At 32.4% G+C, this 25116-nt stretch overlaps 2 protein-coding genes and 1 pseudogene across 2 annotated transcripts; 1 reads left to right on the plus strand and 2 right to left on the minus strand.

Moving 5' to 3' along the window:
* The first annotated feature begins 5283 nt into the window (after positions 1-5283).
* On the plus strand, positions 5284-10717 carry LOC114761999 (uncharacterized; annotated as a pseudogene).
* A 2447-nt stretch (positions 10718-13164) lies between these two features.
* On the minus strand, positions 13165-15408 carry LOC114761987 (40S ribosomal protein S13). Its single transcript, XM_028951445.1, has 5 exons — positions 15286-15408; positions 15123-15195; positions 14910-15048; positions 14623-14809; positions 13165-13506 (listed from the first exon to the last, which is right to left on the minus strand). Exons 1-5 carry the CDS (start codon positions 15306-15308, stop codon positions 13473-13475), a joined length of 456 nt encoding a protein of 151 aa, XP_028807278.1. The 5' UTR covers positions 15309-15408; the 3' UTR covers positions 13165-13472.
* An 8322-nt stretch (positions 15409-23730) lies between these two features.
* Positions 23731-24549, minus strand: LOC114761982 (probable calcium-binding protein CML13). The gene has a single exon (XM_028951439.1). The coding sequence runs from the start codon at positions 24451-24453 to the stop codon at positions 24010-24012; it is 444 nt and encodes a 147-aa protein (XP_028807272.1). The 5' UTR covers positions 24454-24549; the 3' UTR covers positions 23731-24009.
* Between the last annotated feature and the right edge of the window lie 567 nt (positions 24550-25116).

Below are 25116 nucleotides of genomic sequence, written 5' to 3' on the forward strand. Positions count from 1 at the left end.
TTTGCGTGTTTCACTGGTTTTAACAGCTCCGCCATTAATGCGTCTGAGTTTCTGACACTGTAGGTCGCAGTCTACGTAATCCCATTGAAGAGCCGTTGCACTCGTTTTCATTAATCTGCATATTTCAAACTTAGAACAAGTGAGAATTTTGTGGTGAGTGCTTTAACCTTGAATACAGAAGGAAGGCTAATTTATCATTCAAGATTTGTGTCGAGATCATTTATCAGTAACAAGAACAGAGTGTCATTCCGGTTTGGTTTGATCGAAAAGATGATCGATTACTTGATGATAGATCAAGTTATCGATAAACGGAATGAAGACTTTTCGAAATAGATCACTAAAGTTATCGATCAAGTGTTGGATCATCGGCTCCAAGAATTTTCATAGAAAGAGGAAATCATTGCATGATCGAACAAGTGATCGATCATATAATTGACCGAACAGATTATCGATAATTTAGATGTTATTAAAATGAAGCTTCAGTCATTGATGATCGAACATCTTATCGATAAATATATGATAGATAATATTATCGATAAAACATGGTTATGTAAATAATCAAAGAAGGACACGGGCTATTTGAAATGATCGAACATCTTATCGATCATTAACTATTCGAACAAGTGATCGATAATAGTGAAGAAAGAATTTTAATCCTGTAAGGTAAAGGAAATGATTATCGATCACGTTTTGTGAAAAACATGAATTCCGGGAATTTAAATGATCGAACATTTTATCGAAAAACCAGTGATCGATAACTTGATCGAAAAAATAGTTCACCATAACTTAATGCAAATATGTCAATTTTCAGACTCTTTATCGATCACGTTATGTGAAAACTTATTTAAGCAAACAAGTCAAAATTATCGATAATGTTATCGATAATTTACCTGTAGCAAAACTGAGTAGGAGTAAAAAGGACATTGATTATCGATCATGTGATCGATAATTTTGTGATCAATAAAATTATCGATCTATCAGTGAATTTGATCTCCTGCATTTAACGAGTTAGAGCATAAAGTTCGAACACGTAATCGATAAACAAATGATCGAAAACATGATCGATAAACTTGTAACAGAACTAATGTGCAGAGTGTTACCTTTTATCGAAGTCGTTATTGATGACTGATTTATCGATAACTTGATCGATAAATACACTTCAGATTTGGGTCTCTTATCAGTAACTCGATTGTTTACCTGATATTATCGATCAGCTTATCGATAATTTCCCATACCCTTATGTGATATTTATACTAGCGATTATCGATCACTTAATCGATAAAATATTCATCGAATAGTTCTTCAATCAAAAAGACTACCATAGACCCGATTTATACTTGATCATTTATCTGAAACCTTAGCGATAACTAATTGCTCGATCACGTTATCGATCAAAATACTTAACCCTGAAATTCTGACTTTGTTATCATCAAAACTATAATCCTAACACTATTCACACATAACAGGATTCGTCTCTTTTACAAGACTGCACCAAGCTTTCCAATAATGAGGTGTAACTCGGCCAAAAGTTACAGAGCTCATATCGGACCATGGGTTCCCTTTCCTTGGAATATAGAAAGGTGTCATATCCCTTGGGCTGACCCTTGACCCGGCCAAAGGAAGGGTGATACCGAGGGCCCTAAGAATGTTAATGCCAACCACTGGACGCCAAGTGGCGGCTATACCACGTGGTATAAATAATTAGACCTTCCACAACTACATTTCAGCACAACCAACACAGCACAATCCAACCATCCAATTCCACACAATTTCATATCCATAAAGTATTCTCAGATTCAATAATCAAATTTGTTTAACATCAATAAGACATTCATAAGATGAAATAATTCATGCCCACTTAACTAATAAATTTAACGAAACATAACTCTTGATATAGATATATAAATTACTTTTCATACAAAAATCACCATAACAAATATTGATAACATTTATAATATCAACACATGCTTATAATCACATCAACAAGCATACAAGGTAAATTAGAAAGTGGTTACCTCAAGTTCTTGACACAAGAACTAAAAGTAGGAGGATTCAAGACCCAAGAGTCCAAACCAAGCTCACTCTACAACAATAAGTTTATAAACATATATTAATAAAAAAGACTAATTAATATAGCATTAAAATAGTTTATTAACTAAATCCCCATAATTGGCTTGCTTAAAAAATTATCTTTAGAAAAATAATAATTCATCTATTCCTCCAAGTGACAATTCCTAATACTTCCCAACTCTATTTCTCTCATTCACATCATTAATAAGAATATTTCCTTCAAATCATCTAAAAATCTCCAAAAAGTGCTTACTTTAACTCTTAGAAAAATAACCATATATCAACTATGCCTTCAATCATTATTAAAATCCTATTCCCTTCTTCCATTAATCATTTCCCACTCATTAGAATCAATAACTTAGAATATTTTCCTCAATTTCCTCCAAACACCCAACTTCCACTAATTTAAGTCTCTCCAAGAATCATCAACATTACTATTTCAACAATAATCCTCAAAGTTTAAGCATTGGATCCTCAATATAACCTCAAGTGAACTCAACTAAGAGATAAATTTCGAAATTAATATCATCATTAATACAAATCACAATTTCCCAACCAATCCCTAACTCACATTGCCTCAAATCAACCATCAACTAAAAATCTAAGTCATAAGGCTTCTATTCTAACCCCATAAGCTCCATTAATATCATCAAAATGAGTTAGAAACTTTAAAAATTAAAAACCTAACAAGCCCTAATAAACTTTATTTTCAACCATAAACTTACAGAAATAAAAAGAAAAAAGCTAAATAAAAATAGTAGGATGAAAATAGCTCATCTAAATATCTTATATATACCCAAGTAGAGCCCTTCCTTTCTCACACACTCAAACTACATCTCGCACCCACTCATTGTCGCGGCGCGGCGTGGATGCGGACCAGAGGAAAGAACGAAGCAGAAAGGGAAGGGGAAAAGCGGACGAAGGGAGGGGAAATAATAGTGGGTCACGTGATCCACCATATCATTCCAATTTTCAATTCAATTTTTTTTTGAAAGCCACGGTCTAATGGGGTCTTAGCCCCCCCTTCTTCCCGCTGGCAGTAGGTGGCCCACGTGCCACCCACTTGCCTTTTTATTTTATATATTTTTTTTAATTAATTTTTTTTATATATGATTTATATGTATATAACAGAAATTATGATTTACAATTTATTCAATAAGCCTTAATATTAAATATTATGAATTAATCTCACCCATATAATCTAAATCCTATAATAAGATTAAAAAAAATGAAATGTTACAATTTATTAGAAGACAATATACTTTTTTTTAACATTCAGGACCTCAGGGGGAAATTTCATGAATTAGACCCTAGAAAAGAGGACTAACAAGTAACAATAAGATGAAATGAAAAAGAAACATAATACTAGTAGAGTTGTCCTTGTTTGTACTTGGCAAAGTTAACTTTTATTTGTTAATTTTTATGTAAGGATGCACAGATTCATCCATATTCGTAAATAATTTATACTCGTTCATTAGAAGTGCCATGGGATTTTATACTCTACAATTTTTTTAAAAAAATTATTACCCAGGATCATGTTATAGGTTTATAATACTACCTCCGATTCTTAATATAAGAGCTAGTTGATTAATTTGAGTAGATTAAGAAAAATATTTAAGTTAGTTATTTGTAATAAATATATATTGTCTTTCCTAAAATATCTTTACTAATCAAGTGCATTGGCTAAAATTATCATCATTACAAGGACTACCTTAGGAAAAAAATTAATAAATATAAAAGATAAAGTAGATTGAGGTCTTATATTTATAACCAAAATAAAAGACAAACAAACTCTTATATTAAGGACCAGAAGTAGTAATTAGCAAGATAAACTTATAACCTTCTACTTCTGCCAAATTATTTTTAGATATGAGACTTCTTCTAATTGCCTAGGCTTATATTCTTAAACCTCTCAAAGGCCTTATATTTATATCTTTTTAATGAATTAAAATCTTGAAAATCATCTTAGTTAAATATAAGTGATAATAATTTTGAAAATGACCAGGATGGAAGGAATATATATATATATATATATATATAGAGAGAGAGAGAGAGAGAGAGAAGAGCTATCCTTATTTAGATTGTCTTGACCATGTTAATTTTTGTTTGTCAATTTTTGTCTACGATTATACTCACATTCATCCATGGCAATAAACAGTTTATACCTTTTTTTTGCCAACAATATATAGTTTATACATCTTAATTAGGATTGTCACAATATTTTTTACTCTTCAATTTCTGATCAAATCAAATTATATATGTATGAGAGCTCTTAGCTATCTAGATGTAATCTTATGTTTGCATTTAATAAAACAAAACTCCTCTTATATATTTATTTGGATGAATTTTGAATAAGTTCTTTTACAATTTATAAGACAAAACTCCTCTCATATATTTATTCCGTACTATACAAAATCACTTCGTTACTTCTCCAATATTCCCCAAATTATTCTATCTTTTTCTTTAATTGCCTAGGCTTATAATCATTTATATCAGTTTAGGTATAGTGTCTATATATATTAATAGAGTTTCTTTTTCCAAATGTTGCAACTATTAATAGACTCTCAATCATATCATACCAATTTTTCTATAAGCTTCATTTTGGCAACATAGATAGGGCTAACCTCCCTCAAGTTAACACAAAAAAAAGTAAATGCCTAAATTTTGATCAATTTTAGTTGTTTGAAAAATACTTATTTGGTCATCGACAAGTTAGCAATGCCAAAAAAGGGAGAGGCAATGGCATTCATGTCATGTTTATTACCTGGACCTTTTTGTTTTATTTAAAATTTATCTTTTTTTTCTGTTTAGCCTCATTCTGCTCCCTCCATTTTTTTCTCTCTGTCCTTTCCTCACTTTGTGTGTATATATATATCCCATGTTCACTTACATCTTTATTTACTTCTCTTCCTATTCTCCTCTCCTCTCTTCCATCTTGGGTGTGTTTTCTTTCTCCTTCTTTACCTTTTCTTTTTGACAAACGAGTATTTTAGTATTGGTATTGAGAAGGTTAATTTTAATACAGGATAAGATGTATCCAACTATTCAGACTTTTAATAGGCCTACAACATCTTCAAGTTTATCCTCTTGCTACCCTATTCATTACTTTCTTTAAAAATTTTATTTTAGAAGACTTATTTGTTTTATTTAGATCAGTCATATGAATGTTCATATCACAAACGAAGAAAAGAAACAAAACTAAGCCACTAATCAATGATCAAATATGTGTTCTTTTTAGGCCTACTTGTTCTTCCCATCACTTTTCTATTCGCCATTATTGTGTTGGTGTTGAGTCTTTTTGCTGTCACTAGTCTTAAAGAATGTACCAACACTATTACCCAATCTCATACCACACGCACCCAGTTGTTAACTTCTAAAAACCAAACATGGAAGGCTGAGGTTATGTCATTATCATCTTACTCCAACAAATAACCTTGTTTGGCAAACTTTGCTACCCAGAAAGTTACTAAATGAAGGAAAAGATGAGCAAGATTGGGCAATGATGTATGGAAATATTAAGAACAAGGGTATCTTGAACTCACCTCAAGGTCTTCTCAAAGAAGTGTCACTACATGATGTGAGATTGCTTCTGAGCTCAATCCATGCTCGGGCACAATTGACAAATTTAGAGTATATCTTACTTTTAGATGTTGATAGTATGCTCTGGAACTTTAGGAAAACGACAGGTTTGCCAACTCCTGGGAAGCCTTATGGAGGTTGGGAAAGTCCTGAATTAGAGCTTTGAGGCTATTTTGTTGGTAAGTTTCTTTCATTCATCATCATCTTAATTCTTGTTTCACTGCATCTAATTTTAGTCTTAATCATTTGATGTTACTCATGACTCTTCATTCATCCTTTGTTTTTTTTTTTTTTGACCGGATTCATTCATCCTTTGTTTAAGGTTTAGGCATTAGTTAAATCATTAACTATTAGGCTGAAAATACACACACACACACACACACACACACATTTAAGGTTTTACATCGTAATGTAATGTTAACTTTGGTTATAAATTTTTGGGGTTAATACCATCTTTAATATCTAAAATTTGACTTTATTTTGATTTTGATCCTAAAAATTAAAACAAGTGGTTTTGATCTTTGAAAGCTTGTTTCAAGGATAAAAAAACATTGTTATAGAGGCCAAAAATCTTTAGGCATACCAAAATGAAGTCAAATTTTAAAGATCAAAACCAATTATTTCAAATTTCAAGGATCAAAACCAAAACAAGATCAAATTTATTAACCTTAAATTGTTTATCAGAATCTAATGAAGTAGAATGGCCCAAAGGATCTATCACAAACCAATAATGTTTCAAACTAATCATGCTTTTAATGATATGACATCTGGCAACTAGCTACAAATTTTATTGTTGGCAATTTACTTTTCAATAATAATATATAACTACTTGATTCTTCACATTTTGAAGGGCACTATTTGAGTGCATCAGCTCAAATGTAGGCTAGCACACATAATGATACTTTGAAGGAGAAAATGTCTGCTCTTATTGATGGTCTTTCAGCATGTTAGCAAAAAATTGGCACAAGATATCTTTCTGCATTTCCATCTGAATTTTTTGATCGCTTTGAAGCACTTCAATTTGTGTAGGCTCCCTATTATACTATTCACAAGGTACATTAATTCTAAACTTGGTTTTGATAATGTAACTTCATACTATTAGGTGAGTATTTTGTGTGATTAAATCAAATTAGTCAATTTTGACAGATCATGGCTAGCTTGTTAGATCAACACACTATAGCTGGAGACCTTCAAGCTCTAAAAATACTAACATGGATGGTTGAGTATTTTTACAACCGCGTGCAGAATGTGATTACAAAGTACACTATAAATAGACATTATCAATCATTAAGGGGGTGTTTGGGTTTTTTGCCAAACACCCCTATTTTTTTGAAAACCATGGTTTTCAGCAAAACCATGGTTTTGAACTTGAAACCTTGGTTTCAGCTGAAGCAGCATGCGACCCGCTTTTTATTCTATACTATATATTGGATTGAGTGGCCCCCACACGTTGGACTTTTCTTATTTCTTCATCTTTTCTTTTCGTCGGCAACGACTCCTTTGCATTCAAACTTCTCATGCATTAATTAAATTGAATTAAATAATCATATTTTTTGGTTGGCAAAATAAATTATTTTACGAAAAACATATTTAATTATTTTATTAATATATATACGTTTTAATTTTAATTATTTTATTAATATATATTATTTATTAATATATATACATGTTTAATTATTTTATTAAATTATTTTGCAAAATAACATATTTATTTATTTACTTCAAATAAACATATATTATGAAATATATCTTATATGTAATTATCATTTAAACTTATGTCCTTTTTAGTAATTTTTACATATAAAAAAAGCACTTCTGACAACAACTATCCAAACACTCACTTTATCAGAATCACTTTTTCAAAAAAACTATTCTTTCATAATCTATTCTCTCCAGAAGCTATTCTCCAAACCATGGTTTAAGGTTATCTAAACACCCCCTAAATGAGGAAGTTGGAGGAATGAATGATATCCTTTACAATTTATATAGCATAACGATACAATAACTTTCTTGGTAACTTTATTAATTTGCTTACATGATGGTTTTCACTCATATACTATGTCGATATAACATGTTGGGTCATCTTGAATCTGGATATACCATAGGTTTTTTTTTTTTTTTAACCTAAGGTTTTCTCTGGTTCTTTAGTCAATGATTATGCTTAAGTGAAACTTGATAAAACTCAATACAAAAAACACCTAAATATAAATATAAGTTCCATAATATAGAAATTCAAGATCATAACTCATAATATCCAATCCTTGTTCTTATATTCAAATAAGAAACTATACCTATCTTGTTAACCAATGCAAGGAGATCCAAATCATTTATTATTGGCTCAACTTTTTGACAAGCCATGCTTTCTAGGGTTGCTAGCTGTGCAGGTAACGATGATATTCAATTATTATATAGATTTTATGTGAATTTAAACCATACTTATACACCCAAGTTATTGTAACTTATACAATTCTAAATCAATTTCAAGAGCTAAACACCTAATTTTCTTACAAAGTCCAAAAATTTTAAAATTCTCTTATTCTTTTTTCACCTAGGCTGATGATATTATCGACTTACATGCTAATACGCATATACCAATTGTTGTTGGATCTCAAATGAGATATGAAGTTACTGGTGATTCACTTTATAAGGTAAATCTTTACTTATGTATATATTATATCATGTTTATTTACTATAATGTTAGCCTGATTTTAAATATTTTCATATATGTTTATTTATATCATTTATAGAGTTTAATTTTTATGTTTTCTTCTCAATTATCAAGTCTAATTATCATGGTTAATGTCTTGTGAAACACCTTATGTCCAAACATGAAGATAACTAACATTTAAAACCCAATAATTAGTTTCTAACTATATTTGTTGATGCATTTTTGCTTTGATAGGACATTGGAACATTTTTTTTATGGATCTTATTAACTCTTCTCACAGTTATGCAACTAGAAGGACTTTAGTTTCAGAGTGGTGGTAATGTGACTTGATTAATTAATTTTAGTGTCATGTTTCCATATGAACTTTAAATGATTATAGAGTAATAGTTTTTGGTTCCCTCTTGTCATAACAGTTGCTCATTGATTTCTTTTTTGTATAGGCATGATCCTAAGAGAATAGCAGATAACATCTTAACAAATGTAGAAATTAAAGAATCATGCTCAACTTATAACATGTTGAAGGTAGGTAATCATCTATCTTTTTAGCTTTTGATAGAACTCTTAAAGAAAGAAAAGTATATTAAGGAAAAAACTTTGAAGCTCCTGTTATAATGAAAAATTGACATAGTAATTTCTTAGGTTTCAAGACACTTATTTAGATGGACCAAGGAAGTAACATACGCAGATTATTATGAACGTGCGTTAACAAATGGTGTATTGAGTATTCAAAGAGGCACAGATCCTAGAGTGATGATTTATATGCTCCCTCTTGGCCCTGGAGTTTCAAAGGCTAAGTCTTTACATAGTTGGAGAACAAAATTTGACTCTTTTTGGTGCTGCTATGGAATTGGTAATCCTAATGTTGTGCTCATTTAATCTCTTACATTGTATGAGATTATAATATATCCTTTCATAACTCGAACTTGCATGCTCTTATGCTATCCACCGTTCTATTTTGATTATTCATTAGGGATTGAATCATTCTCAAAGTTAGGGGATTCAATTTATTTTGAACAAGAGAACTTAACACTTTACATAATCCAATACATATCAAGCTCTTTCAATTGGAAGTCAAGGGATCTCATGTTTAATCAAACTTTGGCTCCTACTACTTTATGGGATCCTTACCTTAGAATCACCTTCACATTCTCTCTTGCTATGGTACTTATAACATTTCCTAACATTCATCTTTAATGATTTTAGACTTAGCATCATCATCATGCTTAATTTGGTGCAAGCTTGGTTTCTTTTGTTCTCATCCACTTTTTACTTAGTGGTTATGTCATTAAAAAAAGGAGCGTTACAATTTAATACCTAAACTTGAAATATTGTCTTTTGCAGGGAGCTAGATCTTCTTTTACATTGAACTTTAGAATACCAACGTGGACACATTTAGACAATGCCAAGGCTTTATTAAATGATCAGACTTTATCTCTACCATCTCCTGGTGCTTTACTCTTTTCAACGTCAACTAGTACTACAACGAGGCTAAAATTTGAAAGTAAATTTTATTTTTTGGACATGTAGGAAATTTTTTGTCAATCACAAGAAAATGGAGTACCAATGACAAGCTAACCCTTCAATTTCCTCTTACTGTTAGAACAGAAGCCATAAAAGGTAAAAATCCATCTATTTTTTTAACTTCCATTACATACAAAGAGAAAAGTTTTTCATTACTAATATTGTATTTTGAATTGAATCCAACTAATTAGATGACAGATCTGAATATGCTTCTGTTCAAGCAATTCTTTATGGTCCTTATCTTCTTGCTGGCCATACGTCTAGTGATTGGGACATTAAAACTAGGACAAATGCATCTATTACTAACTGGATTACTCCTATCCCTACTTTTTACAATAGGCAACTAGCAACTCTTTCCCAAGTTATTTCAGGCTAAACTTTTGCTTTAACAAACTCAAATCAATCTCTCACAATGCAAAAATTACCTGGACCTGGCAATGAAAAGCCCCTCATACAACTTTCAAACTCATTCCTATTGGTAAATCAGTAATGTTGGAACCATATGATCTTCTTGGAAAGTTCCTGTTGCACCAAGGAGCAAAAAATGGTCTTGTCATTGCAAATTCATCCAATGGTGGACTCTCTAGTGAGTCTAATGTGGTTGCAGGATTGGATGGGCAAAAGGGAACTATATCCTTAGAATCCAAAGGCAATAAAGGTTGCTTTGTGTGTAGTACAGGTTCTAGTGCAAGTGTGAAACTGAGATGCAAGTCTGGTTATGATGCTAACTTCAATCAAGCTGCAAGTTTTATAGTAATAGAAGGATTCAGCCAATATGATTCCATTAGTTTTGTGGCTAAAGGGGCAAAGAAGAATTTTGTTTTGGAGCCATTATACTCCTTCAGAGATGAAACTTATACAGTTTACTTCAACATTTAAGATTGATATGGCTTTCATTTTTCCTTTTCTTGAGAGATAGGAAAATGGTTAGAAACTGTATACAGTTATATTCCATAAGGATGGGAAATGAAATGTCTCAAATGGCATGAATCATGATAATACAATGTAAAAAATAATTAAATAAATTAACAACTATATGGGGAAAATTGATCTAATAGTCCCCATAGTTAGCATCATATTTAACTGGATCTTGTCGGCAGAAGTTTTAAAGATATTGTTCATCCTTGTAATCTTAACCATTAACACAAGCTTGTGGATGAATAATAATAACAATAAGAAAAAAAATTACCGCAATTTTTTTAATAGCAAAACATGGTTTTGATTAATAAATGATTATATCTATGAATATATAATCAATTTTTTATTGGTTTTATTGAGGAATATATGTGTGTGTGTGTGACACACAACCCAATCTACTACGTCTCCTCTAACTTAGAGGAGAAGGAACTAAAAAGTTGGCTTCAGTTTAAACAGCTCTGAGGCAACAGCGATGCTCCTCAATTTGATTTCTAATTTTTGAGATGACTCTTCATTATGAAATTAGGGTATGATATTTAATTTTCAATCTCTCTTCTAGTAGAAGTTGTAAAATGCATATATGCAATCAATTCTATAACAAATTATACCATCCATAGATTGTGAATGTTGAAATTTATTCATCGGATTGAAGAATCCAGATTGGCTCCATGCTATGTTGGTCTTAGTTAGAGTGGAAGCAATATAAGACAGTATGGCATTATAAATGTATAAATAAAAAATATTTACACACACGATTTATATATACATATAAACAAAGGAAACATTATTTAACAGACAATATTAGTTACGAAGCAAAATGGTAAAATATATAATGATGTTTGAATAGAATATTCAAAGCCTGCAAGTGGCAGAGGGGCTTCCCTTGACGAATGTAATAGGGCAAGAAGCATTGATTAAACTACCCAAGAACACCCTGATCATCATAATCATCAATACTCCCTTTGATTCTTAACATAAATGTTACTCTCTTCGTCTCTTATTATATGATTCAATTTTTTGAATGGGTATGTTCCTTTTTATAAGATTCTCTTTGAATTTGTCTAAGTATTTAATACATTATTACTTGTTTTACCCCTAACTTAATGTATTTAATACATTCTCTTTTTTCATTTATCTCACTATTACTCTCTCACATTTACCCATTTATATATAGGGGCATATTTTGGAAAAAAATTACATTTACTACATATTAATGATTTTTAACTACTCAGTCCCCCTCCCTAAATCTGTCATCCTTTACTCCCGAGTTAGCTTCTCTTCTGCTTCCTGTTATTAATGATTTTTAACTAATTTTAACTGTTTTCTTAAACCTCGTAATTTAGTCAAAAGGATCTTATAATAAGGGACGGAGTAGTACTTAATTAATTTGGATAGATTAAAGAAGTCTAATGAATTACACAATCATAACAAATATAATATGATCTCTCTAAAATAACCATGTATAATATTAATCAATTATATATTAGTTTAAGTTAGGTAAATTAGCTTGAGAGAAAATGATAAATATGAAAGATAGAGTTAGTTGAGGTATTATATTTAAGACAAAATTTAACCCTCTAACTAAATCCTATATTAAGAACTCAAAGTAGTAATATAATTTAAAAACGAATAGAGAAAAATTTATGTTGCATTTTGATGAGACCAAAACCCCTACTTTCAACAACCAAAATGCCAAGCTAGAGATGATCAATAGCTTTGCACAGCTTCTAACTCAGCTTATGCGCATTTGCTAATTTTTTTTTTTTTAAATGAACATCCATATCAAATGGTGGTGAGGAGGAAAGAGACGAGGAGAGGATGACGGGCTGCGTGCGCCATATGCTCTTCTTTTATCTTAAAAGATGTATCAAGTCTGCACAAACTTGGATGACGTTTGCAATTTTTAATGATGTTAAAATAATGTTTTGCCATGTAGGATAATTATTTTATGCTTAAAACTAAATTACGCACAATAAAGGTTAAATTATTAAACGTGAGAAGTTCAAAAACTGAATTATAATATAAAAAATCAAAAGTTCTAAGACTAAGTTATAGGCATGAGCTCCACCCGATTATAGTGAAAGAATTAAATTGAATCAAAAAATTAATTTTCCCAGTAAAAGTTCTTAAGCATTTATTAAAATTTTTCACCCATCCCCTCTCATTTAAAAGGAGAGGTAATCTCTCGTTAACAAAACATTAGTCAATTTCTTCTTTCCGGTGCATTTAAAAAAAAGAAGTCAATTTCTTGGGGTTACATTAAATAGATGAAGGAATTTTTGAAAATAAAGTTACATCTATATCATTTAAATCTTGCAACTAATTTAACCTACACTGTTGACGTAGGTAGTTGTTTCTCATAAAAAGAAACGAAGTACAAGAAATAAAAAATGTGAAGCACAAATTTTTCGTTACCCATTTGATCTGGAGCTTTGTCATCATGAACGACATTAATCTGGTTTGTTCCCATCCCATCCTCACTAAAAATGAAACTGAATGTTGTCGACTCTAGTAAAAAACTATGATCGATATATATAACGCATAAGCAGTAAAATGCAGTAAATCATAGCTTAACAGGAGTTGTTCAGAATATGCCAATGCAAAGATTAAAAACTACAAGTAAAAACTAGCTTAATGCCTGAATCCTCATCACATACCCCTCAGCCCCCACAAGACGAATCCTCAAAAGCTTGGAAGACTGAAACTGAAGCATCCCCTAAGCAACCAGGGTGCTGGCAGTTGTTGATTCACTGCAAATTTCGAAACACATTAAGAAATAGTACGCGCACAGTGAAAAGCTTCAAACATGGAAAGCATCATACAGCGGTGTTGCAGCTCAAAAAGTTATACAGCCCACTACTGAGATTTTCAATTGAAATCAAGGACTAAAATTGAAAAAATAGTCAATTATCAATATATCATCTATATATAATATAAAAACCACAATAAGCCACACTTTTTGTAAGCCATGAAATGGAAAAGTGCTTCTTGAAAGGCAGAGAAATCTATGACTGTACGTCCGCCCTGATATCAATTAGAAATAATCATTTGGTCGTTCCATCAACAGACCTTATAGGCGGAAAGCTTTATGACACTATTTACAATAACTTGAATGAAAGGTTATAAATCATAACTTCCTTCCCCCTAGTCCCCACCTTTCCCTCCAAACATTTTCCGGTCCTTGAAAACTAGATAAGAAGCATATCAGTATTGCAAAGGGCATGTTCATAGTTACCGAAATGAATGAGAACCAATTCAAAACAATGCATCAACTTGCTTTCGATACAATTGTGGAGTTTATGGAACATTTTAGAATCCGAAACACTATAGAAGCTAGAAAAACCCAAAACATGTGATTGACTTATGCAGGCTGGCGTAGTTCAATCAGATGAAGGATGAATAAACTAACTATTACCAGGAGGTCCTTGACATGTGCCAAGGTGGAAAAAAATTAAATCCACATTTGTCAAATAGCAAGCAGCGTTAGGCCCATTCACAAGGAAAAAAATAAGTTGAATACGTGTACTTGAATCTATATTGCCAAAGTGTGGCAGCATTATATATACTCTACCATCTCATATTCACATAATTTGAGTTCTGGACCGATTAAAAGAAAATACGACATAGTCAAATAGGGTGTCGGCCTAATCTTCATTGATAAATCTATAGTTCTGGCTCACAAAGTAATATGTGTAATGACATGGCTCATTCTAAAACAGAGGACTCCCTAATCGACAGGCGGCTGTATCTAAATGAGAAGCCAGATGAACAAACCTGAAATTGAATTTTGAATATCCTAGAAATCATATAGATGATATTAAACATAGAGGCGGGGAAAAAGCACAAGCGGGTTGCAGGGTGCTTACTATTTCCATACTGGTGGAAGCTTCTTAGTTTTCTTGTAATAGCGAGCAAGCCGGTGAATTCGGCTTTCGACCAGAATTAACCTGAACTTGGAGTCCTTGTCCTTCCTGTTTCTCTCAAGATGCTTGCGGATTGAAACTGCCTTCTTGATCAAATGATAAAGATCCTCGGGAATTTCGGGCGCAAGTCCTGAAAACCAAAGTGGAAATTTTTCAATGTCATCATACAAACATGAATATATACGGGCGCGCGCGCTTATATGGCAGATCAGATAAAAATAGTATAATACCGTGGGCTTTGAGAATGCGCAAGATTTTGTTGCCGGTGACGCTCTTGACCTGCGCAATACCGTGGGAGTCTCGGAGAATGACACCAATCTGGGACGGAGTCAAACCCTTCTTGGCGAATTTGCAGATATTATCTTCAACCTAAATAAAGCAGAATTGTGAGCATTGAAGAAATTACATGAAGTTAATCACCAATAGAGTTGAAGTGGGTTTACATCTTGCGCAGAGATCTTGAGCCAGCTATGCGGGGTTCTCTTGTAGGGCAGCGCCGAAGCTGAGATACCCTTACTGCAACACAGAACCAAAGAAAGGCAATCAGAAAAACAAGTTTTACTATGAAACAGAGGAAACTGATGGAGAAGATAAAACTGTACGAACCCACGGCTGTGCATACGACCCATCTTCTCAGAACTGAGCGGCCTTCAAACCCAGGCTCGAGATGCTCACCTCAGAGATCACGGAGACACGGAGTGACTCACAAAACCCTAGCAATTCTATACTGTGAAGACCGTAGCTCTCTAAAATACGACGGACGGACCAATAAAACCGACGTCGCTTCATAGATTATTTGCTTCAAATTATGTAAATTGAAATTTTAATTAAAATTAATTAATTATCAATGAAATAATTAATGGGAGAAAAATAAAAAATGACACCAAAAATTTTAAATAACCTATTAGTATCTTTTATAAATAGGAATAAATCTTTTTTTAAAATATTTCTTATAAATAAGAGCAGAGTGTTATTTAACATTGATGAATAATATATTTTATTAGATTTTTTATATTACATATGGATATAAATATATGTGTCGCTTACAATTAATCTCAAGACCAACTAGTGGATTATGAACTTATGGTTGCAATATACTACAGAAAACAACGCACCTAATAAACATTTGGTCGTGGAATTACTATTTAAGGGCTTAGCTGTACGAGGGGTTGAACGCGCAATAAAGGAGAAAAAAAACCCATTTGCTCATGTTTGGAATGGCATCATCTCCAAATGACTTTTGGTTGCTAACTGACCTGGGACCTATTTGGATTGGCAGTTATTAGTACTTATAAGTATATTTTATGTAAGTCAAAACAAAACTCATTTCACATACTTACATCTTATTTTATAAATCACATTTAAAAAGTTACTTATAGTTATTCCAAACAGGTCTTTAAAAGCTATTGCAAGTTTTGATAACTTTTACATAACGTGTCTGGATCTTTGATGTGGAATGCAAACGTGTCTGGGAAGATGTAAATGATGAAGTCCATATTGAGAATAGCCATGGGTTTGAAAAGCGTAGAAGCAATGATTTTCCTAGAGTTAGAGCTAAATCCTCACCTTCAAAAAAAAAATAAAGTGGATCACACGTGGACCTACGAGCTTAGTATATTTGGTTAATTAATGATCAAATTTAACATGGATAACAGTTAGGACAACATTACTATAATTTGAAAACTACCAGATACCAAGCGCTCCTGAGTAAAAACTTCCAGGGCAAATGTGCACTTAACCCAAGAAAGAAAATAACGTGGATGACACGTGAATATGTCAACTCAGCATAATTGGTCAACTAACGGCCAAACTTAACCCAGATAATGGCTAAGGCGGCATTACTATGATTTGAAAACTTTCAAGGCGACATTGAACCAAAAAAATACTTGTGGATACCCAATGCTTCAAAACCAAACTTCCGGGGTGAATTTACACTTTAACCTAAAAGGTTAAAGTATATATAGTATCTTGAAATATTTTTTTTAAGTATAGTCAACACCTTAAAGTATTTAGTGATGTATCTGGTACCCTAAAGTATTATCTTAAGTATCTAGCACCCTAAAATATTGTTTGGTGTAATTTTACCTTTAACAATTTAAGATATTGAGTGCACTAAAAAATAATTTAAGGTATTGAATGCACCTAAAAAAGTTATTTTAGGGTGCTAAATGTACCTAAATGTAACTTAGGATACTAGACGTACTTAAAAAAATATTTTAAGATGCTGGATATACTACTAAATAAGTTACATTAAATATATCTAATTAAGTGTTTTTCTAGTATGTATAATGTTTTCTTATAATAAATTAACTCTTTTTATTTTTATACTTTTAATTTTAATATTTCTATTAAATCTATCAAATTATATATATTATTTATAGGGTTAATTAATCTACAAATCCTTATAGTTTCAACCAATTTTAAATCAAGTCCCTATTTTTTTTTCTTTTTATCAAGTCCTTATACTTTTACCTATTTTTAATTACGTCCTTGTATTTATTTTTCTTTTAATTAAGTTCTTATAATTTTACTAAATTTTTAATCAGGTCCATATAGTTTTAATTTTTATTTATTAATTAAATATAAGCTTAATTAAATAGATTAATACTGAAATATAAAATATTAATAATTAGATTAAATTAATAATTATATAATAAAAAAGTAATAGAATTAATTAATTCAGGAAAAAATTTTAGAACAATTAATTTTTTTTGCTGAAAAAATAAAATCATTATAATAATTCAATATCTTTAGAATATTATTGTTTATAAACTAATATTAAATAATATATACTATTTTATATTTATAGAATAGTACTATTAGAATTTATAAAATAAAGAATAAAAAATTCAGGGACTTAATTAAAAATAAGATGAACTTATAAAGACTTGATAAAAAGAAAAGTAAATGTAAGGACCTAATTAAAAACGGGTGGAAGTATAAGGGCCTGATAAAAAGAAAAAAATTATAAGGATTTGATTCAAAATTGGTTGAAACTATAAGGACCTGTGAATTAATTATCTCTTATTTATATATATTATTTATATTCTTTTTAGTCATTTTATATCTAAACTTGTTTTTTCTTTACTCATCTAAACAATTTTCAATTTGTCAAACTAACTTTTTATAAAAATCAATTTAAACATAAATCACATCTCACTGAGTCACTTTTAACCTGACTATTACAAAAGTTAAAAGTTAATTTTGCTAGCACTGATCCAAATACATTTTTTGGTTCAAAAAGGAAGAGAGAGATAAAAAGGTGAGTTCACATTATTTTAATAAAATAAAAGATAAATTTTTTTCCAAATAAAATTAAATTATTCTAATTTACCCTGGATGTACTCATTACATAGATAAAATTATTCTGAAAAACTCAAAAAAAAAGGTCCCCATTATTTTCAAATTTTTTTCAATAAGACATTTATTATCTTTTATTTTTATAATTTTTAATTTTAATATTCCTCTTAAAACTATCAAATTATGCATATAACATGCATATACTACTTTCGGCTCTTAATCCAAAACTTAGTTGACTTGTATGAGAAGATTAAAAAAATTAATAAATTATCTTAATATATTTATATTTATTATTTTTTCCAAACTAGTTTGTCATTATTATAAATTGATATTATATTAAGAACTAGAGATAGTACTATTTAATAAAATTTATGTTCTTTTTAAATCATTTTATATTTAAACTTACTGTTTTATTATCAATTTAAACAAATTTTAACTTTTCAAACTAATTTTTTTATAAAAATCAATCTAAACATAAATCACATTACACCAATTGATTTTTACTCCAACTCACATTTGCAAAAGATAGATAGAATAAAAATCAATTTTGTCACCACTAATCCAAACATACCTGAAGTAAGTATGTGAAAAAAAATTTTGTCTCAAATTTTATAAAAGCACTTTTTAGAAGTAATTTTTGGGTCATGAAAACACACTGCTTAGAACTTTTTTTTTTATAAATAACTCTGTATTAAGAATGTTTTTGCCAGTTTAATTTTCATAAATCCTTTATTTCTCTTTGGGAAAATGACGAAAAAATATCTGAAAATTGTGAAATCTAAATTCAGGCAACTAACACTTCAAAATTCTCAACAAAAAGAAAAGGTATCTGATCTTATATTTTGTAAATGTAGTTAAATAACTAGAATACTCTTATTTTAAAAAGTTTATTAACGAACTAATGATGACAATTATTGACTAACACATGACAAGAAATTTATTAGTAATAACAAGTTTGAAACAAGAATATTTTAGTCATTTGTAAAATATCAAATTAGACACTATTTTCTTTTCTAGGATTTTAAAGCATTAAGTGCCTAAATTGAAATTTCATAATTTTCATATTCTTTTTTTTAAAATCTTTTTTCCCTTTCTCTTTTGTCGTTCTATATCAATTGTCATTCATGAATTTTCGAGATTGAGATATCACATTTGAGTTCTTCAATATTATGGAACGAATCACGAGATTCCAATAGATGTATGATGCGTACAAAAATAAAGTCCTCCCTCTTTCATTTTATGCATTGCCCCATAGCATATATAAAATTTAATTAATGAGCTACACATATGAATGTTTAAAGGTCTAGGGGCACAAAGTCCTCTCTCCGGGAAGGAGGTTACAGGTCTAAACATGTGCTTGCGTACGTGTTAAATTGTTAAGGTTCCAATCGTTTAGATGTCTAAAGAATGAATCTTTCTTGAGTAACGAGAATAAGATGAGATACAAGGAAAGATCCAAATATCAAACATCCTAATGTACCTAAAAGAAGGGAGAAAAAACTCGCATGATGTTTCTTCTACATCCCTCTTCAATAAATCTTTATCTACAAAATACGTCCAAATATGAAAACTACAATGCTTCATTTGGCAACAATCCCAATTAATTAGGTATAATTTAATTTTATCCTCACACAGAACACAGCACTTCCTTGAGGTGCCTCGACCTTCACAGGATATTAGCGTAGCATCACATATAAGATCCATGCCTCTATAAACATAAACATGAAGTATTACGTGTCAAATACCAAATTCTGCATCCCCATTTATCACAAACTACTATTGAGATCAAACTTTCACAATTAAGCATCCACTGAAAGATCCATGAGCCTTCTCAAGAGAATTTAAAGCTCACATTTCAAGCATCCAATGAAATACTCTATCCTCATTGAAATTTATTACTAAGCTCACAATCACTACTCGCTACCAAAGATGCATCCAGTCCCTTTGCTCCTTAGGTTGAGATCTGCCTAGCAGCATCTTTATACCTTTACCTTTCCTATACACCATTGGACTTTGCATGCCCCTTCAGCACTAGTCCAGAGTAACAGCCAGTATGGAAATGGTATCTACGTATTTGACCAACAATCCATAGAACTTTCGCATGTAACCCCAGTCCTGCTTGTTCATGACAGGTTTATCATGGACTGATTAACGAACAAAAAAGGGAAGTGGCTTTCTGAAATAAAACCCTTTCAAATTTCAAACATGGTGGACACAATGTACCATTGCCCATGGCACAGACAGCACACACCATGTGTGCACCAAATGAAATTGGCAACAAACCATGCCTATGGTGTTACCCAACCAGTACTAGCGCTGGCACAGCCGCACAGATAGTTCACACCAAGCCTGCACCATATGAAGCAGGCCATGCCATGGCTGTGGTGTTATCCAACCACTGTAATATGAACCACGAAATTGTGGCACTGTACTACGTGCTATGAAGTAACTGTCTACACTAGAAGACACAATGATTTGAGCAGATCAGCCTCCTTAGACTGAAAGAAGGATTTCTTCAGAGACGGTTCAAAACAAACTTCCAGAAACAATATTGGGGGGGGGGGGGGAGGAGGAATATTACAGATTGTATAAGAAAGCAAATCAAAATTTCATGTTAAGCAAACTTAAAAAATTATGGTCATTAGAGACAGATTTTCTTCGTTACATTACATGCCAAAGGCTGCTCATGAAATCAATCAAAAAACCAACAACTTTTAAGGAATGCAAGCAGCAATTGACACGCCTGAATTACCACCTGATGTGTTATGTTAGTGTCGGCTGATACTAACTTTCCCATTAATCTTTTGTATATCGCATTCTCTATTCTGGTTTTTCCTTAACAAAAGCTGCTTGCAACTAAATCACATGTGGTAAGAAATAAAAGAAACAGCCACACGAAGCATTTTAAAAGGCTTGAGGTTAAGACATCGTTAAGAGAACAACATACCGTATAAGCACACCAGAATAAGATTAACTCAAGCCATACCAAGAGTCATGAATTTTACAATCACAATATGAAAATGACAGAAAATTATACCCTTCAATCACTGCCTCACTGCATACTTGGACTTAGCTCACCTCAAGAACAGGCTTGAAAAACATTGATAGGGAACAAAATTGTAATGAAGGACACTAATATAACAACAAAATTGAGGGTATTATTATAAATATCAAGTAATCAGCTCTATACCTCCATGTTAAAAGCATATAAATGTACGGAGAAGACTTTTTTTTTTGGGCGAGCACACCGATATCCAGCCCAAACAGCCAACTAATCCAGTTCAGATACCGCGAAGGCCCATATCGGGGGCGACCTCCAAAGCCAGCAGCTCCATTCACAACTCCAGGATTTGAAGCCTGGACATTGCTCAAGGGACCTAGTGCCTAATCCCACTAGACCGACTGGTCATTGGTGGTACAGAGAAGACTTGTCAAATGACATAAAGAAGGTTTGTTTTCCTCCAAGTTGCTTTCTCTTTCTTGATCTCTTATCCTTTTCCTCTTCTTCCTCTTAAATTTACCCCTTCAAATTCCAATTCTTATCACAGGTAAACCAATGGTTAATGATCGCGGAGGCAATGAAATCTAAAGTTGTAAGTGTAATGAGAAATTTTCTGATAGATGATGGGTCAACATGATAAAGAGATTCAAACAGCAGAGGATCAAAGGATTTTGTTAGAAGAGCAGTGATCCAGTGGCCGATTCTTGGCCATGGTAGACATCAATGAAGCACAAGCTTCAGTAACGGAAATCAAATATTGATTCCATTTAATACTCAACTAGAGAGATGAACATTTCCTATCGGTGATTAATTTAGCCATGTATAACAAAGAAAACGAGCCCCACTAATTGACTGACAGTCTTTCATTCCACTTTACAAGATGGATGAACAGAAATCAAGATTGGAAAGCATGTGCAGAAGCAAGTGAACTTGATGGAGATTACCGGGTGCCTAATAGACTTGCTAAGGTAACCCTACCAAAATTTATTAGAGACAATGTAACTGGATGGCTTGCTAAGTGAGCATTTTTTTTCTTGTTGGACCAAACACCAGAAGCAAATAAAGTGTTTCTTGCAGGTTTTGTTCATCGTGAGCAAGGATTCAAATGGTTCAAAGAGTTTGAGAAGAGTATAAAGGGTAGATTAGCATGATACAGTTTTGTAGAACTTGATATTCAGTTCCGAGCAATGTCAGATGATCCCTTTTAAGCATTGATGGAAATCAAGCAAAATGTGAACATTCTTGATCACCAAAAGTCATTTGATAGTCTTGCTTATGACATCATTGTCAGAAAACTAGAAATTAAGCTATTACTACCTGGGCTGGAACCAGAGTATCAAGTGAAGTGAAGCTGTTTACTATCAAAAGTCAAAAACCTTGTCGGACACTACCAGATTAGCCCCAAACCATAAGAGATAAATGTGTAACAGATGCAAAGATAAGCAAAGCAGAATATATGATTAATTTTTTCTGCATTTTTTAATATCAAAAGGAAGAAATGGATTTTCATAATGAATTGATGCCAAAATTGGGCAGGGTCTGAAATGGATCATGGGCATTATAAGCAGTAAATTTGGCTGTCGAGCCTATGGAGATAGAGGTGCTTCCAAGGACACTGTAATAGTTTTGGCTATTGAATTGCCATCATCTTAAGAAGCGGATGGCGGTGCCCTTGATAAATACTTTTATGGAGTTAGTTTGTGTCACTTGAGAACTAATTCCATACATTAATGAATTCTCTTATATGCAACGCCTAGGATTTCCTCTCTTTTCCTTTCTTCTTGCTTTTCGCAAGTAGCAGAAAATAGGTAATCAACGAGTGGCAAACTTCAATAAGACTAAAGAACAATGGCTGTGTTTGGATTGTAATAATGTGGTTTCACATATTATTTGATGCTGGTTGATTAGAAGCACTGGTAAGCAATGTAATAAGAGGCAATTCAAAGTAGGTGTAAGTTAACTCAAAGTGATCCGAGGTCAATCAAGTACCATGATGTTACTTGTAGAGTCCTCTGCCCTCAGTATTCTTCATATCAATCTACCTGTAAAAAGTTGTGAGAAGCCACAAAGTTCACAAGCCGTGAACAGTATGACTTACCTCAAATTTCATACAAATACACGAGAACTGCTATAGTTAACCGCAATTAATTGTTTTGACAAAGAGTTTGTGGCAGGTCAATGGTGTTTTGTGGGGAATCCTGACGGGGAATAGAATTGTAATGAAGGGCGCTACAGTCATGATAGAACTATGAGGGTATTATTATTGTAATAGCAAGTAAGAGGCTCTATACTTAAGGATCCCACCAAGTTGGAGTAGGAAAAAAAAAAATTACTGTTCTTTTCAATTAATTCAATCCCTTCCATTTATTTTAAACGATCTAGATCTGTTCATCCAGACTCACTGGAGGGCTAAGATTTCTCAAACTGATTATTGTTCCTCCTAAGATTGAGAGAATCCGGATTTGATAAAAGCATGGGAAGGTGTTCGAGAATATTTATCTTTTCTCCCTGCTATTCTGTATGTCTTTCTTGCTCTCTTCTCCATCCATTTTTCTTCCTGATTTTTGCCTTTCAAATTCTGAACACTATCACGTATGGGAAGAATAGGATATTCACAAATTTGCTGAACCAGTACTTCATCAATCCAGATAACCAAAACTTACAGAGCGAGCGCGCGCACAGAGAATATGTCAGATTTCATGCAAATCCAAAGTAAAGACAGAAAATCGAAGGAGAACGAGGAGCCACCGTTTCCATAAACCACCTACATTAGCCACATGACATAAATATAGGGGCCCAAAATATTCAAGATGGGGGGTAGGAGGCAACAAAAGAAAAAGAGATCAGCATGGTTTGGTGAATTCGTCCACTACATGTAAAAATTTGAAAAAAGGAGCCAAACCAGTAACAGGAAACATCTTAAATTCACGACAAGAACACCCAACAAAGGAAGGGAATATATAAACAAGATGTAGCCAATTAGTCGATAAAAACATCAAAAGAGAAGAAAAGCCATATGCGGAATCATCTCACTTAGCCACCATTCTGGCAATGAAGTCATCATAACGGATCTTGCCATCGGAACCAACATCGACTTCCTTGATCCACTCATCAAACTCAGCAGGCTCGAGCTTCTCGCCAATGCTGGTGAGGATGTGTTTGAGCTCCGACACGGAGACAAATCCGGTGGAGTCCTTGTCGAGAACCTTGAAGGCATCGCGAAGTTGCTTGTCGAAAGGCTCGGCCTTCATGTGCTTGCCCATGAGTTCAAGAAATCGAGGGAAGTCGAAGGGGGCAGAGAGATTTTCTTCAGCAATGATGGCTTTAAGTTGTGCTTGGGTGGGGTTTCCGCCGAGAGAGCGCATAAGGATCCCAAGCTCGGAAGGGGCGATCCGACCGTCGTTGTCGGTATCGAAGAGATGGAAAGCTTCCTTCATGGAAGCAACCTGGTCGTCGCTCAGATCCTTGCCCATTTGATCTGATTTCGGGTTTGGACGCTTTTCTCTTCCTGAGATGCTAACGCTAGTGCGATGCCGGTGACGGTCGCATAAGAAATGCCTCGTCTTTTGTACTACCAGCAAAAATGGCCGGTCTTCTTTCTTTGGATCTCTTCGCTTCGGAAAAACGACGTCGTTCATCGGGCCCTGGCGCCAAGGAAAAATCCCATTTTGACAGTGCAATTTATTTGCTGGTCAATATTAACAGAAAATATAGAGTAACATTTTGTAAATAAATCACATTTTCATAACTTATAAATGATAAAATTTATACTCCTCTAGTCGTTAGTATAAGATTCAATTCTTAAGTTAGTTTTAATCCTAAATATAAGACTCATTTCTCATATTTATCAATTTTCTCTAAATTATCTTTATAGATACTCCTTCAACCATAATCAAGTAGAAGAGGAAGAGAAGTATTAAGAAAGATGATTATAGTATTTTAGGAAAAATGTGTCACTTCTTATAATTAACTAACTTACCTAACTTTTTTAGTCTAATCAAATTAATTAGATAGGTCTTATATTAAAAATTGAAGGAGTATTAGATCTTGTTCAATGTCCATTAGGCAAAAGTACTTGATAAGTTAGTGAGAGAGTACTATTATTATCAACAACCAGACTTAAGCTTAAAAACTAA

This window comes from Neltuma alba, unplaced genomic scaffold (assembly GCF_004799145.2).
Source record: "Neltuma alba isolate B1F8T4 unplaced genomic scaffold, ASM479914v2 tig00011161_pilon, whole genome shotgun sequence".
In the NCBI taxonomy this organism is placed as follows: domain Eukaryota; kingdom Viridiplantae; phylum Streptophyta; class Magnoliopsida; order Fabales; family Fabaceae; genus Neltuma; species Neltuma alba.

What these genes read in the sequence shown, in the direction of transcription:
- LOC114761982 (XM_028951439.1), bottom strand. Translation starts at nt 24,453, where the DNA reads ATGGGCAAGGATCTGAGCGACGACCAGGTTGCTTCCATGAAGGAAGCT.
- LOC114761987 (XM_028951445.1), bottom strand. Translation starts at nt 15,308, where the DNA reads ATGGGTCGTATGCACAGCCGTGG. An exon ending in GGTCGTATGCACAGCCGTGG is followed by an intron (nt 15,196 to 15,285) that starts GTTCGTACAGTT and finishes TCTGTGTTGCAG; the next exon opens with TAAGGGTATCTCAGCTTCGG. An exon ending in CTTCCACCAGTATGGAAATA is followed by an intron (nt 13,507 to 14,622) that starts GTAAGCACCCTG and finishes CGAAATTTGCAG; the next exon opens with TGAATCAACAACTGCCAGCA.